The sequence below is a fragment of the Paramisgurnus dabryanus genome, chromosome 10 (genome assembly GCF_030506205.2).
Source record: "Paramisgurnus dabryanus chromosome 10, PD_genome_1.1, whole genome shotgun sequence".
Classification (NCBI taxonomy): Eukaryota; Metazoa; Chordata; class Actinopteri; order Cypriniformes; family Cobitidae; genus Paramisgurnus; species Paramisgurnus dabryanus.
The window spans coordinates 36838600-36854716 of record NC_133346.1 but is presented as its reverse complement, the minus strand read 5'-3'; the positions used below and the strand labels follow the sequence as shown (position 1 = coordinate 36854716).

Genomic DNA, 16117 nt, shown 5'->3' with positions numbered 1-16117 from the left:
CAGCAGAGCCGAAGAGCCCCAACGGCGACACGGGCGAGTCAAGAAGGGCAACCCGATCCGTGTCCTTGATCTCCGTCAAGTTCAGCCACAGATGTCTCTCCAGAACAACCAGGCTAGCCATGGCTCTTCCCACAGCCTGCTCCTGGTGAACCTCCGGGAAGAACGGCACCTGCCGCTGGCGGGATGGTTAATGTCGCCCGAGCTGCAGGAACCACTCATCCAGACAGCTGAGTTGAGGCTCTGACGGCAGCGACCACTGAATATTGAGCTCCGCTGTAGCTTGTGTCAGGATGCGGATGAGCTCAGAGTCGTGAGGACGCGACTCGGTGGGTTCTGCAGCGGCGTGGGCGTCGTCATCCGAAGCCGCCCCAATCCTCTAGCTCCTAGAGGATGACATCATCTCCACGGTGTCACCGGGCTCAAAGGAAACCATGCCGCTAGCACTCGGCAGGGGGCGTTGGTCCTCATGGACAAAGGTGACAGGACGACGGTGGGGAGATGGAGCACGCGGGGATGAGCCGGCGTGGACTCGGTCTCAGGGCGCCTCTCGACTTCACGGCTCCGCTGCTGTTTAGGCGGGAGAGCACGGGAAGCCTTCCTTTTGAAGACATTGAGGTGGGAGCGCAGCACCGTGATAGGAAGGAGCTCGCAGTGGGCGCTGCCCGCCTCGGTGAGCTCGGACTCGGTGTGTAGGTCTTCCACAGGCAAAGGGGCTCGGCATGAGCCACAGTGCCGAAGCGGCATTATCTCGATGCTGGGTTGTTTTTAACCCATGACTGGGTAAGTATTGGACAGAACCCAATAGTTAACAACAAATAATTTTTTTGAGTACTGCCACTTTAAGTGCATGGATTCAATATATTGTTACGCACACATTTGATTTCTCAACTTCTTATATTCATTTAAGACTGTGTACTACTATAATCACAGCATTTTGAGATAGTTTTGTGTTAAAATGTCTGCTCTAGTGCAAGAAAACATTAACTTAGTTGGCATTTTAGTTGGGCTCCCAACAAAACTTACGCGTCCAGTGACTGTTGTATCACTGCTAACAACACACAATCATTTTAACACGTTTGTAATAATTATTTTACCAATGATGCTTCTATCTGAATGTTTGAATTCTTATAAAATTGGGGATATGATTGGGAATATTCTTGTGATGCATCATATTATGTATGCAGATGATCTTGTGGTGTTTAGTCCTAGCAGTGCTGGTCTTCAACAGCATGGTCTTGAACATGATATTTTATATAATCCTGATAAGAGTGTGGTTATGATTTGCAGAACTAATGAGAATAAAAGTTTAACATTTCCAGTCTTTAAAGCAACACTATGTAGTTTCCATGTAAAATTGACTTACGGCTCCCCCATGTGGTTGAAAAGTGCAACAGTGCCTGGTATCAGACACTCTTTTGCAGGCAGGGGGAGGGGCGGGGCTGTGTGCTCTACCCTCCACCTCGACTTTCAGAGTGTGCTTGTAGCAGCTAGGAGGCTGCTCAGGTTGCAGCAGCAGTAGAATTTGTCCAGTTGAAAGTTGTTCTATCACTGAAATAATTTTAGAGACATTATTTAAAGGTTGAAAAACTACATAGTGTTGCTTTAAGTTGTCTAATAAGAGTCTTACTGTGTCTTGTGAAAGTAAAATACTTTGGTCATTTTATCACAGAACGCATGACAGATGATGATGATATAGAAAGACAACGGTGTATGATGTATATGCAGGCAAATATACTTTTACATAAGTTTAGTTTCTTTTCAGATAAGGTGAAGGTGTCAGTTTTTAAAGCATTTTGTTCAACACTTTATACTGCTCACCTGTTGTTTAACTATAGAATCAAGTTTACAGAAGCTGCAGGTAGCGTATACTGATGCAATAAGAATTTTACTTAGATGGCATAGTGCATGTGAAAAGTTTGTGCGTAATTACTTTTAAAGCACTGTTACGAAATCACATGTATAGATTTATCTGCCCTGTAAATGATTCTAAAAATGAGATTATTATGGGTCTATCAAATTATAAGTGTTAGTACTACATGATATCAGTCAAAGCTATGGAGACATTGGTATTGTTGTATTCTGTAGCAATTTATGGTGTGTGTGCTGGATGTTGTGGGTTGTTTATCTTGTCTTAATGTCTTGTCTGTATTAGTCTTTTGTTTTATCTGGACTTTGAGTCTGTAATAAAGCTTGACGATACCGGCAACCAGAAGCAATCAAGCCTGTTTTCCGGTTTGGTCACGTGACGTTCGACATATACCATATTGTACTGCTGTGCAACAAACCATAATAATAAAAACGACACATATCAAAGCACTATTAAATAAATTAATAAACGTTTAATTACGTTTCACATTACATTGCTAAATTAACATTAGCCTAGCTACAGTTACTTTACCTTAGCTGAAACAGCCGGAGAGATATGAGTTTGTCAGCCTCATATCTACTTAGCCCCTAAACCAGGGGTGTCAAACATGCGGCCCGCGGGCCGGATACGGCCCGCAAAGGTGTCCAATCCGGCCCGCGTGATGATTTATACAGTATTATTAAATATTAAATACATATTTTAAAAACCCTTTTAGGCGGGTGTCTAGTTCGTTTTTAATATGAGAGACTTGCCGAAAGCAGCAAAACGCGGAATATAGACTAAACACGGTGCCCAAAAATCTTGCCGTTTTATTGTTACCGCTCCGCTAAAGATCCACCGATTCTGGTAATCCACTTCGTGTTTTCTCGCCCGCTCCGCAGCATCTCTGTGTCCACTCTCTGCCTGGAGAGCAAAGACGACAGTTTCCGAAGTTCGTTGCATTAACAGGTAGATTCATTACATTATATAAGTTGTTAAACCGCAGAATTAGTAATTTGTTAGTATGTTTATGTATTTCTTCCGGTAATGATTTGCTGTCAGTGTTCTAAAAGTGCTAACAACTAGCAAGCTAACAAAAACAAAATATCCACATTCTTATTAACGTTACAATGCTTGTCTAATCGATTTAATGTTCCCGATCAGATCTAAGTTAATATAAACACTAAATTTGCTGTTGTTGGCACACTTTGTAGACAAAAAAATACAAAAAACACCAATGCCTTCACAAAATAACAACAGAGAACGGAAAGAGAGGCTTTTAGCAGCAGTTCAACATTGCAAACATGGATTCGAAGCTCCATCAAGCCAGCAGGTAAATCATATTGAATATTTAGCAGATTGTCACACTTTAATTCTTATTATATTTCCCATTATAATCACTTGTCTAAGTTGATGCTAGTAATATAACACATAATATTATAATACTTTATTAAAACCATAATAATAGAACCACCCCCCATAGTGCCATTTTTGGTTTGGGCCACTGCCCCATCTAGCATTTTCTAAATGACTGTTCTCATTACAAATATATTCAAAAAAAAGTGAATGATTTATAAATAATTTTGGCATTAAGGCAAAAGAAGTTAAATTAAAGCTTTTCAACCTATAAGGCCAGTGGGTTTTGTTCAGATGTAAATTTGTGTGTATAATATACAGAAGTAGTGTGACCTTATGAAATGTAGTTTTCACAGAGCTGTGTGTTTCTCTGGTTTTCTTGCTAAACAAACTAATTAATTGGTTTGTTTAGTTAATTTTAACACAATTATCAGCACACTAAGGTTAAAAAAATTATCCGGCCCGCACTTCATGGCGTTATTTACCATCCGGCCCTCAGCCTAAAATGAGTTTGACACCCCTGCCCTAAACAAACCCAGACAAATTAATTAATAAACGTTTAATCACGTTTCACAAACCCAGTCAACTAACAAATAAAAGTGTACAAATGGATCCCACAACTTACCGGTAGATAAAGCTTGTTGCAGCCAGCCAGTGGCGCTAAGAAGCCGTCTGTGGTGGCAGCGCGAGCGCATTAACTTTGTTTGAATTCAAGATGAACACATTATAAATTAATTTGTTATCTCGATGCAACAATATTTGTTATGCTGTTATAACGAAGTAATTATGTAGTTATCTCGAGAAAACAAACTTTATGATGTCAAGATAACGAATTAATAAGTCGTTATCACAAGATAACAGTGCTTAAAAAAATTAAATAAATAAACAAATAAATAAAAGTCTATGGCCTTTCTCAGCTTCCGTAATTACCATATGAAAGCCCTTCATACCTTACAGCTATTACTCCTCACAACTAGCTGTGAGGACTCCTAGGAGTTTTCATCAATTCCTTTATAGATCCACATACATAAGGTGTCTGGTTGTTTCATGTAAATTACTTTTACATGTTACCTTTCCAATCACTCTGCCTCATACATCCAGTAAATATAAATTTTTCCCATACCCATCCCTGCTGAAAAAACCAGCATCAAACCAGCATGGACCAGCATGGGAATTATGCTGGTCTAAGGTGGTTTAGCTGGTGGTCACCAGCATACCAGCACCAAAACACAACATATGCTGGTATGACCAGCATGGGATGCTGGTGCTAATGCTGGTTTAGCTGGTGCTAATGCTGGTTTGGTGCTGGTTTAGCTGGTGCTAATGCTGGTGCTGGTTTGATGCTGGTTTAGCTGGTGTTCACTAGCAAACCAGCACCAAAACACAACATATGCTGGTCTTGCTGGTATGCTGTTTTTTTCAGCGGGGATGTTTGTTGAATACAGCTCTTTTCATGCATAACCTAAAAAAGTGTATCCCCTTCTTGTTAATCTTACGTGTGACAAACTAAACTGACAGATTCTGTGAGCTGTAGTTTTTTTTAGAGTCAACATCAAAAACTTTAATTAAAACACACAGTCTGTGAATCAGAAGAGCTGTAATGTACTAGTAAAAGTGGAAATGCCTTGGGGCTTTTCAGATTGAGGCGTTTTAGGCAGGTCTGGATCAGCGATCTCTTCACAATTCACTGTCAGAAAAAAAGGTTTAAAACTGTACCTTTTCTGTCACTGGGGTGGTACCCTAAGTAGGCATGGGCCGGTATAAGATTCTGGCGGTATGATAACCTTTAGCAAAAATACCACGGTTTCACGGTGTTGCGGTATTACCATTGCAACACTAAAATGTGTTATTTTCAAATGCCAGGTACAATAAAGCCTTTAAATTATAATATGCTTTCAAAACATATATAATATTTTCGTAATATATATTAAATGTAAACATCAAATCAATCACATGACTTCATGATTTAATGAATTTTGTATAAACACAGCTCATACCTTGGAGACGGTATCACAGAACATTTTAGTGGTTTTGAAACCTTGACTGTTTTAAACCTCGGTATACCTTGAAACCGGTAATCGGCCCATGCCTAACCCTAAGGTACTGTTTTGTACCTTTACAGGTACATACTAAACATAATACAATGCTGTATACCTTTAAAAGTACAGTAGTTAACTGTTTTGTACCCCTAAAATTTACCTGGTACAAAATTGTTCCTTAAGGTAAACAATAGGGTATAATTGTGAACTTCAAAATGTACAACATTTTAATGTGTTGTATACACATAAAGGTACAAAAAGGTACCTTTGAGGGTACCAGCCCAGTGACAGAAAGAGGTACAATTTTGTACCTTTTTTTCGGACAGTGCTGAGACCAAACTTTATAACTATGCAGATCTAATACATGTACAAACAGCTAAATAACACACTATATAAAAAAAGAAAACATGAAATCTTTTTATTTGAGCCTCTTAAACATATGCTGATTGTGCTTGAGGGGGTCTGTGATTGGATGAAAGGTGTTGGAGATCATTATCAAGTGTCGTGATCAGCACTGCTGCTGTTGCTGCTTGTGGCGCCGCAAGGACTGACAGGTGGATGAAATCAAAGTACCGCGACAGCATTTCGATAGTGGTCTCCTCTTTATGATTTCTAGAATCGCTCTTGTGGGATTTTGATGTTATCTGCCTCTCGGTTGTGGTGCCACATGAAGTCGAACAAGGCTGTTGTATTAACCACTGGTTAGATCAGCATAGTAGGGGAAAAAATTCAGGACGTCCCGGCTAATACGGGAAAGTTGGCAACCCTACTTAGAATACACCTTATTGTTACTCCCAGTCCTTGATTCTGAATGGTCAATAGCTGTGTTTTATTCATGATATAACAACTTTTACAGCTGCACAGATTCTGTGTATCAAAGCACTCTTAGCCATAGATGGGCAGTTTTTTCAGATGCATGTACATTTAGGATTTGAGTATTTTTGTACTTTCAAAATACATAAAATACTTTGTGCCAGTCAACCTGTTCATCAGGCACAACACTTATCCCAACATTCACGTGAGCTGCAGCTGTACAAAATTGGATCTGTGACTTTTCTGGAATGAGGCAAGGATGTCATGGTCAATTTCACATTTATTAGGGGCCAAGCCCGCAGGGCAGCAGGCCCCTATTGTGTTTGATGGTTTTCTTCTTATTATTATTAATATTATTATTATTCCCCAAAGGGAGTCTATGGCAGCCCTATGAACCGTACATAGGAAAATTATGAAATTTGGCACACTTGTAGTGGTGGTCCTAAATAGTCGTGACCAACTATGGGGTCTCTTGCATAAACTCTATAGCGCCACCAGCACTTCAAAAATTCAATATTCAAATGGTTATAACTGTAGAATAATTTGATCAACAAAAACTCTACCTAGTACATCTGATTACTCTTCTCACGCTCATTACAATGAACCCCTTATATTAAGACTCCACCCATTACAGTAGCGGCCATTTTGAAAAGTACAGTATTTTGTTTTTCCCTACTACTTCGTTGCATTGTTACGCAATTTGGCACAGATAATCCAAGCCGCAGAGAAATGACCAACCAGAATTTTGATTTTTATCTTTGTTCAAAAGTAATAAATGCGTACATTTATCGATGTCGACCCAAAATTTGTTCTGAGTCATTCTCTCTTGGTCATTCTTCGATCAATTGAAATGAAACTTGGTACCCTTCATGAGGATCATGAACTGGGGTAACATACCATTTTTTTGCTCATAACTATTGAAATGTTTGATAGAAAATTATGATCTTGGTGTCTATGGATTCATTGGCTCATGACAAATCTTTCGATATATATTATGCCGGAAATTACCAAACCGCATGTCCACCATTTTGAATTTTGTCATAAACTGTGATAACTATTAATCTATATGATGTATCGGCACAAAAATCGGTAGGGAGCATCACTATGATGTCCTGAAGGTACCTGGGTAATCTGAAAACAGCGCCACATAGGGTTTATAAATTATATAAAACAGCCTATACCCTCTGAAAACTTTGTCTGATATCATTTTCTTTGTGAATTTTTATTCACTGGTTTATGTTGATTGCAACAATATCTCATTTGTCAGTTTCCAACATTCTGTTCATGTCTTTTTTCAAAGCATATATGAAGTAGTTTTATCACTACTACTTTTGCAAATTTTGTCTATTTTATGCCAGGCTCTGCTCACATAATCTTTGGAGCAATCTGCACAGAAATGAACAAACACATTTTTGATATTCTCTGTCCTTCCTGAGAAATACTTGTCCAAAGTTGACTGTCCTTGTGACATTGTCTGTTTGTCATATTCAATTATCATGACTGTATTATAACATGTTGTGCATTACTATACAAAATGTTTTTCTTGACCTAAATTGTAACTCTTCTCACTTAAACTGTCCGATTCTCATATAAATTGTAATTTTGTTATTTCTGCTCTGCAATGTCATGTCCATTTGAATGCTTGCAGCTCCAAAAACCTCAGCAAACTACACCAACTGTGTAGCGCAGTCTAATAAATCACATGCATGGAAACTCAGAGGTTGAGGGTTTGAATCCCGTCTGATCAACGTTTTTCAATTAAGATTTTGTTTTGAGTTTATTCTCACCTATTATTCTCAACCTGTCTGTTTTCCATGTTCTGCACTACTTGCAATAATATGGTGGCCAAGCATCACCCCCAGTTCAAAAATGCAGTAGCGGCCATTTTGATAAGTACTTTATTCAGTTTTTTTTTGCTACTACTTCTGCAGTCTTTGTTGAATTGTTACACAATTTGGCTCAGATTTTCTTTGGACTGAGCCGCATAGAAATGACCAAACAGAATTTTTTATATTTATCTTTGTTCAAAAGTAATACATTTTTCAATCAGGAATAACTTTTGAACCATTTAATCAACTAAAATTCTACCGAGAACATTTGATGGGGTAATGTGTGCTTTCCCAGTAGCTCAACCAAATGCGTGATTGGCATGAAATCCAGAGGTCATAGGTTCAAATCCAGAGTAGGGCAGCAATAAAAATAATTGACAATTTTTTTCATGCAGAGTCAAATGTTCGAAGAGGTTTGACTACCTACAGGGGATTTAGAAAAATATTCTGTTCTTGAGAAAAAATCTCTCCAAACTTGAGCATACACATTGTCACTTCAGCAGCTGTGTGTAAGTATGTCTCCCCTGTAGCTCAACCAAATGAGTGAGTTCATCGTGGGTTCAAATCCTGGGTAGGGCAGCAATTAAAGTCTCTTACTTTAGAGTCAAAAGCTTCAATTCATTATTTGTATTTTATTTTATTATGGTATTATTTTGTTTGTGCTCTTTTGGTTTAAGTCTCATGTGTAACAAGTATGATGCTTTGGTGGTTCAATTGTTTTCTAGGTCACCATTGGACTAATCGGTCCTTCTTTAAGCATGCAAATAAATATTATACTTCAAAATTTTCATTTATTCAATATGTGCATTTTCGAGTCCTGTACGTTTCCATACATATCTGCTACATTGCATTCTTCAATTGCATGTCCTTTTGGCTTCATGGTGTGTTGCAGGACCATTGTTGCTTGGCCCCATATCGCTGCTTGCAGCTATATTTTTCTGTATTTTCAAACAACAAAATACTAAAAAAATTTCAATAATTTTCCACACAGTATTTTGTATTTTATTTCCATTTATACCCTTAGCAGTGTATACATATGTGAAACACTAAAGTACTGAATGCATACTCGAAATATAACTTCTGCATTTAACCTTTTAAGGGGCGGTTTCCAGGACAGGGTTCGGAATAATCCAGGACTAGGCTACAAACAAACCTTACAATAAACTATTCTGGTGTACATCTTGAGACAAATGGCACTGGTATGTATTAAAATATGTCAGTACAAGGTGTTTTGAAATTAAAGTAGCTCAAACATGCATTTTAGTCTGGGACTAAGATAAGCCCTGTCTGGGAAACCCCCTTTATGGTTAGAAGTTAATCCTGTCAATGCTTTCTTGGCTGTGTTGCGACTCTGTCTTTTTCTTCATTTGCAGGATGTACTGAGCAAACTCAAAAACAACCCCATGACCCGCTGGCCTTTGACAGGTGAAGTCAGCTGCCATAAGGTGTGACACAGGTGCATCAGGAGGTACAGCATTCAGCCCCACCTGGGTCATGATCTCCACATCTTCACATTCTGCACCTACAGAAAAAAATGTTATTTTTTTTAAATGGTTGCTTTTTAAATGCTTTAACCCTCAGAGGGTCTAAGGAGTTTTGGAGCCATGGAAAAGTTTTAACCTGCCCTAATACTTTCTACAATGTGTATATTTCAAATGGAAGAATATTTTAATTGAACGACTATGCAAGCAATGTACTTGCAGTATGTAGACAGACGTGAGTAAATACGTTTTAGATGTCTGGATTGCTGACTCATTTCAAGTCGCGTCATTTATAAGAATTTCAAAAAGCGTGTCAAATATAGATGCCTCATGTGTTTTTGGAAGCATGTAGCCATGTGATTAGAGAGACCTGTGGCTATGCGGCAATGAACTTGCAGTGAGGAGACAGACACAAGTAAAAAAGGCTTTAGATGTCTGGTTTGCTGCACCAAAATAAAGCAACATGGTTGCACAGCACTGAAAAAACTGCATAAGGCATTGAGTGCCCATTGACTGTTGGGCGTGAGCTATGCATATGGATCTTCCAAACTTTTTTACTTAAATGGCGCAGGGTATAGTGATCTCAACTGATTAAAGGGTAATGAAGTAACAGGGGAAAGACAGTACCTCTCCTCCTTCTCATACAGTTTACACTGAATCAGAATTTTTGTTTTTGATTCCACTTATATCATTAGAAAATAGACATTCCAAGCATTATGTAGACATTTGTCTTTTGTTTGTATGATAAGTATTTGCTAAGTTAATTTTGTGACACATTTCTGAACTTTACAAAGTGCCTTTTTACACCTGGTAACTTCATTTGTTTTCTCTGATTGGATAGCTCTCTGATTTGTTAAAACTGTTCCATTTACATTCGGCCACATAAATGAGTCTTGGCAAAGCGAATATCATTCCGATCTTCTACTCCCGCACAAAATGCAAACACACTATTCATTTCTCAGCCTTAAAAAACATTAAATGACATTTATGCAACAAAAGACAACACTTACTGTATATTGCACTGTATGTTGGGCAGGGAATGCACGTCTCCTTGCTCGCATGAGCTGGAGCGCGCAGTACAGAGTAGCAGGAGTGAGACGGCACAATGATTTAATGTACAGGTCCATGACAGGGAAAAGCGTTGAAGTTTCATTTCTTGGTTAAATATCATTTGAGTATGTCATTGGACTCTTTTATTGGTTCTAGAAAGCTTTTTTATCTGCTGTTGCTCCATAAGCATTAAGCGTGTCGTCTTTGTTTGTTTGTCTCTCTTCTGGCTACCTTGCAAGGAGTAAAGTGCTGAAAAATGTGGCTTGACCAACCAGATGTATTTACACTTGTCTATTTTCATCTGGAATGCGTCCCAGATGACCTCTTGAAGTGGTTTGAGCAATCAGAATAAAATCTGTCTCGAAAACATTTAGGAGGGCATTTTTCACCAGGTCTTTTATGATCGGATAGCTTTCTGATCAGAGAAAATGCATGAAGTGACCAGGTGTAAAATAGACCTGTTTGAGTCGTGACTCACTCGGATCTTTAACCCGGATCTTTAAATTAACTCAGTGTCATTAACCCAGATTAGTTGAGTCCTACTACAATTCAATGTAAAACCATAAACAGCGCCACCACACACACAAACCTCTTTCAACATTATTGATGAGACTTTGCTCGCACTACAGATCCATTCGTAACTGGCTGATCTGCGCAAGAACTGACCCGAGATTCTCACTCAGCGCTGGAAACATTGCAAACTCGAGAGACCTGCGAATCTGCTCTGACTCGAGAATCACTCAACTCGTAACCGGCTGATCCGCACGAACTGTCTCTCCGGCTCTGGGGGCTACATAAGCAGGACAGTTTTTTTCTATATTTTCTCTATATTATTATGCTATTGTTATTAGGCTTATTTTTTAAATGGTCAACCATACACACCAGACCTAAAACCTATAAGCATGTTATTTCAGAAGTGAAAGGCTTTTGTTATGGATTTGACTTCAGTCAGATTTAGACTTCAGTCGCTCTATAGATCCACTTACTGGCTGATCAGCTGGTTAGTGGATCTGTAGAGCGAGTCTCATGTCCATGGTCTGCGAGTCTGCAATCTCTGAGAATGTCGACTCGCGTGGATCAGCCGGTTACAAGTGGGTCTGTACTGAGTTTCCTTGGCAATTTAACAATACTGACTCAAGTGACTCACTAGGGGTTGAACGACTTCAAATTATTTAAAGTCGACTGTTATGACATCAAAGTCGAGTCAACATCAACTAGTCGTTGATGTCAATCATACAAAACACAAGAGATGGGACTGCTTTGCAACATGCCACAATTTATTAACAGAACATTAATACAGATGCTGATTATACAGCTTATGTTGCAACTTAAATTAAAAAAATTATACAGCTCATATGTTGCAACTTAACGTAACAATGCAACAATAAGTCCAGTTGTAGAGCATTTTTTAATCGATGCATGTCGGCATAACAATGCTAAAATTATACAGCTCCTATGTTGCAACTTAATGTTAACTAGGGATGGCGAAAACTAAAAATTTTCTTGACCGGCCACCGAGCCTCATTAGCTGGTTTAAAATATGCTACGCTGTTTGAAATAACAGCCATTTCGAGCCGCGCCTGCAATTTCGCAACTCTGTCGCATCTCTCTGCGCTCTGCCTCCGGCTCACACACACTTTTTTAAATCCCCTACAGCGCGGAACATGAGTCCCACAAACGCGGCGCCGAATCGGAGGACAAATGGCTGCTTAGTTTCGAAATAGTTTAGGTACAAGGTCGTTTGTGAAGCTCATTTGAAAATTGCCGCGGCTCATTTAAGAAAATGACAGCTCCGAAGAGACTGCGCTTTAGTTTGAGGTAGTGCTGCTAACAATAATAAAGACAGAGGATGATCATCATCACCTTATCTGTTACCACTGAAATGTAGATGTCATGTATTTCCAAATCTAAACCCATCTTATGCGAAAAGTTGCCTAATAGACTGCAACACGATAAAACGGGCACCTTCAGAATGCGTAAAAGACGCACCGGCTAAGGCAGGTCTGAAAGCCCTTGTCTGCTCTAGAAATACAGCAAATATATTTAATGCTAATGTATGAGGCATATAGGCCTAAGTTTTATTTATTTATGATGAGGTGCGTTCTAGTTAACAATGCAATGCAAGTGAACGCGCCGTGCCGGCGCCTTTATGCACGGACCGGTTATTATATTCTCTGCTATATTTGCTTATTTATTAAATACATGCAATTGGTTGATGAAACATTTATTAAAATTAAGATACAATTTATACAAAACGAAATTCACTTAAAAGAAATGCTTTCTACAAAGCAAAACTTAATTAAGTGTTAAAAATAATGTCTGAGGATTTACAGAAACAAAACTTACTCTGCACTTTACTGTTAGCCTAAAAGACATAAATGTTAATAATTTGGAACACAACCAGGAGAGACTTTAATTTTAATTATTTTATTGCTGTATTTTATTTACTATTCGAATAAAGGAATTTATCTATTATTAATTTTTTTTTTTTAAATAGCCTGTAGCATTTACTTTTCGCAAACCTTGTGAGCGTGCGAAACCAAATACAGTGACCTGCACCAAATGTTTTTTATTGGTTTATTAAGTACAAACAGGCCAGTTATGAAAAACTGAGTGTGAGGGTTTTTTTCACTTCACACAAAAAGATCTTGGAAAGAAAGAGATGACTAGCTGTAGTAGCGTTTAGTCCACTGTCTGTGTGATCAACGCGACTAGTCGACCTCAGGCTTAAAGCGTCACGACATTGCATTAAGGTCGACTAGTTGACTAGACGACTAGTTGGTTCAACCCCTATGACTCACACAACCCGGATCACTTTAGTGAGTGACTCACAATAACCCGGATCCTTAAAAGGAATCGAGTTTGCCAGGCCTAGTGTAAAAAACCCTGGTGCGAGAAAACAGACCGTGCATCATGTTTATTTTCTTAATTTACTCTTTGATTGTGTACATAAAGATACAAAACTTTAAAGTGTCTAGCTTTTATTGTGTCCACGCCATTAAAAACAAAATGTATACAATCAAAGAGTATTTTAAATATCTTTTAGTGATTAAAAAAACTGTGCCACAGTCAATCACTAAGGGTTAATGTAAACAACAACTCATGGCTGATGTGACTGTCAACAAACAGAACCATAAAAAACAGCAGTTACTGTTTATTGTGTCCTTTAAGCAATATAGATTAAGCGAAAATTGAAGTCAGGAATACTCAAATGATTTCTGTTTTGAAACTAGCATTGGTGAAACTGGGCTGAAAATTTCTGCATCATGTCTTTAGAACTGCACTGTACTGAGAGTAAATATAGAAATGATTTTATGTTACTTTGTGTATTTTCAATCAAGATCAGATAAAGGGGGAGATTGTTATTGATTAATATTCTATTCTCATGATATTTATATTGGTGGGTTTAAAGTGGGGCATTTTCTTACAAAGCAAGCATTGTAGAATTTTTTTAGCTGAGATGGTGCCACTCTGCGACCGCAATCTTTGAACCCAAATCCAAAACAGTGAGGTCATTACTTAAAGCCATCAGTATGATATTCTCACCCATAAAGGCCACCTCTTCCTTTTTCATGTTTGTCTCTTTCATCAGACACTCCAGACCTGTCTTCTCAATCTCCAGTTTGATGTCACAACCTGTCTGCTGGGAAATGGTTTTCAGCAGAGACTTGGACACCGTCTCATTCACACTGGATATAAGAATCACCTACAGTAATAAGAAAGAAGAACATCACCTCACTTTCACATTTGGGGACGTTAGAAATTAGAAGCTTAGTGACTGTTTGTTCTGGAGATAATTATTTTATAACAATAACCCCACCAAAATATGTTAAGCAGTTACATGATGATCATCTAATGTTTACCACAGTGTTTGTCCTAAAAATAAATTGGTTTTGATCAAATAAAGTGACGTGCAACATCCTTTAAGTGTGTTACCTGCAAAAAGCTTCTGCCAAATCCATAAATATAAATGATGACATTAACACATAGATGCATGACACAAACAATGCAGAATGACATTCATTAGCATCACGTTTTTTCAATTTAATTTTATTTATATAGCGCTTGTCACAATTGTTCATTGTCCCTTAGCAGCTTTACAGGAAATTGAAAAGCAGAAGGCAAGGCAAGTTTATTTGTATAGCACATTTCGTACACAGAGGTCATACAAAGTGCTTTACATAGAAATGAGAAAACAATATATAAAAGAGAAAAAAGAAAATGTAAAAATAAGAGATACATGATAAAATCACAATAAAAACAAAGATATGTGAGAATTTAAAATAACAATTAAAGAAAATAATTGTGATTTTAATAAAAACAGTAAAAAAATTTAAGAAGATCAAAACAGAAGTAAAAGTGACTTGAGTTAAAAGTGAGTTAAAAGTGTGAAGCAGCACAGTGCTCATTCAGTAAATGCAGAGTCAAACAGATGTGTTTTTAATCTAGATTTAAAAGTGTTTACTGTTGAAGCACATCTGATCTCTACTGGAAGCTGATTCCAGCTACAGGTGGCATAATAACTAAATGCTGACGCACCTTGTTTTGAGTGAACCCTTGGCATTTCTAACTGACCGGATCCTAATGATCCGAGTAATCTGTTAGGTTTATATTCATGTAGCATATCTGTCATGTATTTGGGTCCTAAGCCATGAAGTGATTTATAAACGAGTAACAATACTTTAATTTAAAATCTATACTAAATGTAACAGGAAGCCAGTGTAAGGACCTGAGGACTGGAGTAATGTGCTCAGATTTTTTGGTTCTGGTCAGAATTCTGGGAGCAGCGTTTTGTATGAGCTGCAGCTGTCTTGTGGTCTTTTTGGAGGTTACCAGTAAGGAGTCCATTACAATAATCCACCCTGCTTGTGATGAAAGCATGAACAGTCCTGTCTTGAGACAAAACAACTAATTCTGGCAATATTTCTGAGATGGTAGTAAGCAGATTTGCTTATCGCTTTCACGTGACTACTGAAATTAAGGTCAGACTCTAAAATTACACCAAGATTTCTGACTTTATTTTGAGTCTTTAGACCCCTAGAGTCAAGGTATGTGTTAACCTTGAGAGTTTCATCTTTATTTCCAAATACAATGACTTCAGTTTTCTCTTTGTTTAACTGGAGGAAGTTTTGACGCATCCAACAGTTAATTTTATCAATGATTTACATAGAGAGTCAATGGGGCTGTAGTCATTGGGTGACAGGGCTAAGTATATCTGGGTGTCATCTGCATAGCTGTGGTAAGAAATTTGGTTCTCTCTCATTATTTGACCAAGTGGGAGCATATACAAATTAAACAGAAGCGGTGCAAGAATTGAACCCTGTGGGACTCCACATGTCATGGATGTCCACTCAGATTTATGGTTACCCATGTTCACATAGTAACCTCTCCCTTTTAGGTATGATTTAAACCATTTGAGGACCATCCCAGAAATGGAAAGAATAACAAAAGCATGGCAGTTTTCAAATATAATTTAGAAAGGAGTACATGAAGTTACATGGAGTTATTCGATTGTATTTTCTTATTTAAATAATGTAATATGTAGACCTCCATTACAGACTATATTAGGGGCATAGTCTAAGATAGAGTGCATGGCGGTCTTCAACTTAGTTACAAACAATGCAATAAGTAATACTCCAAATCCAAACAAAATCTTTAAATCTTGTCAATTCTGCCTGATCGGACTGTTTACTCTTGACTGCC

The 16117-nt window shown here is 38.1% G+C and overlaps 1 protein-coding gene across 1 annotated transcript in view; it reads right to left on the bottom strand.

The window, feature by feature from the left end:
• Window positions 1-8717: 8717 nt before the first annotated feature.
• The window catches only part of LOC135718173 (N-acylneuraminate cytidylyltransferase B-like), a 55426-nt gene continuing 48026 nt past the window's right edge, over window positions 8718-16117 (bottom strand). The window contains exons 8-9 of the mRNA XM_065240443.2: window positions 13961-14120; window positions 8718-9405 (exon numbers count right to left, since the gene is read on the bottom strand). Coding sequence (XP_065096515.2) covers window positions 9191-9405; window positions 13961-14120 — 375 coding nt within the window. The 3' untranslated portion in view covers window positions 8718-9190. The remainder of the gene's footprint in view (window positions 9406-13960; window positions 14121-16117) is intronic.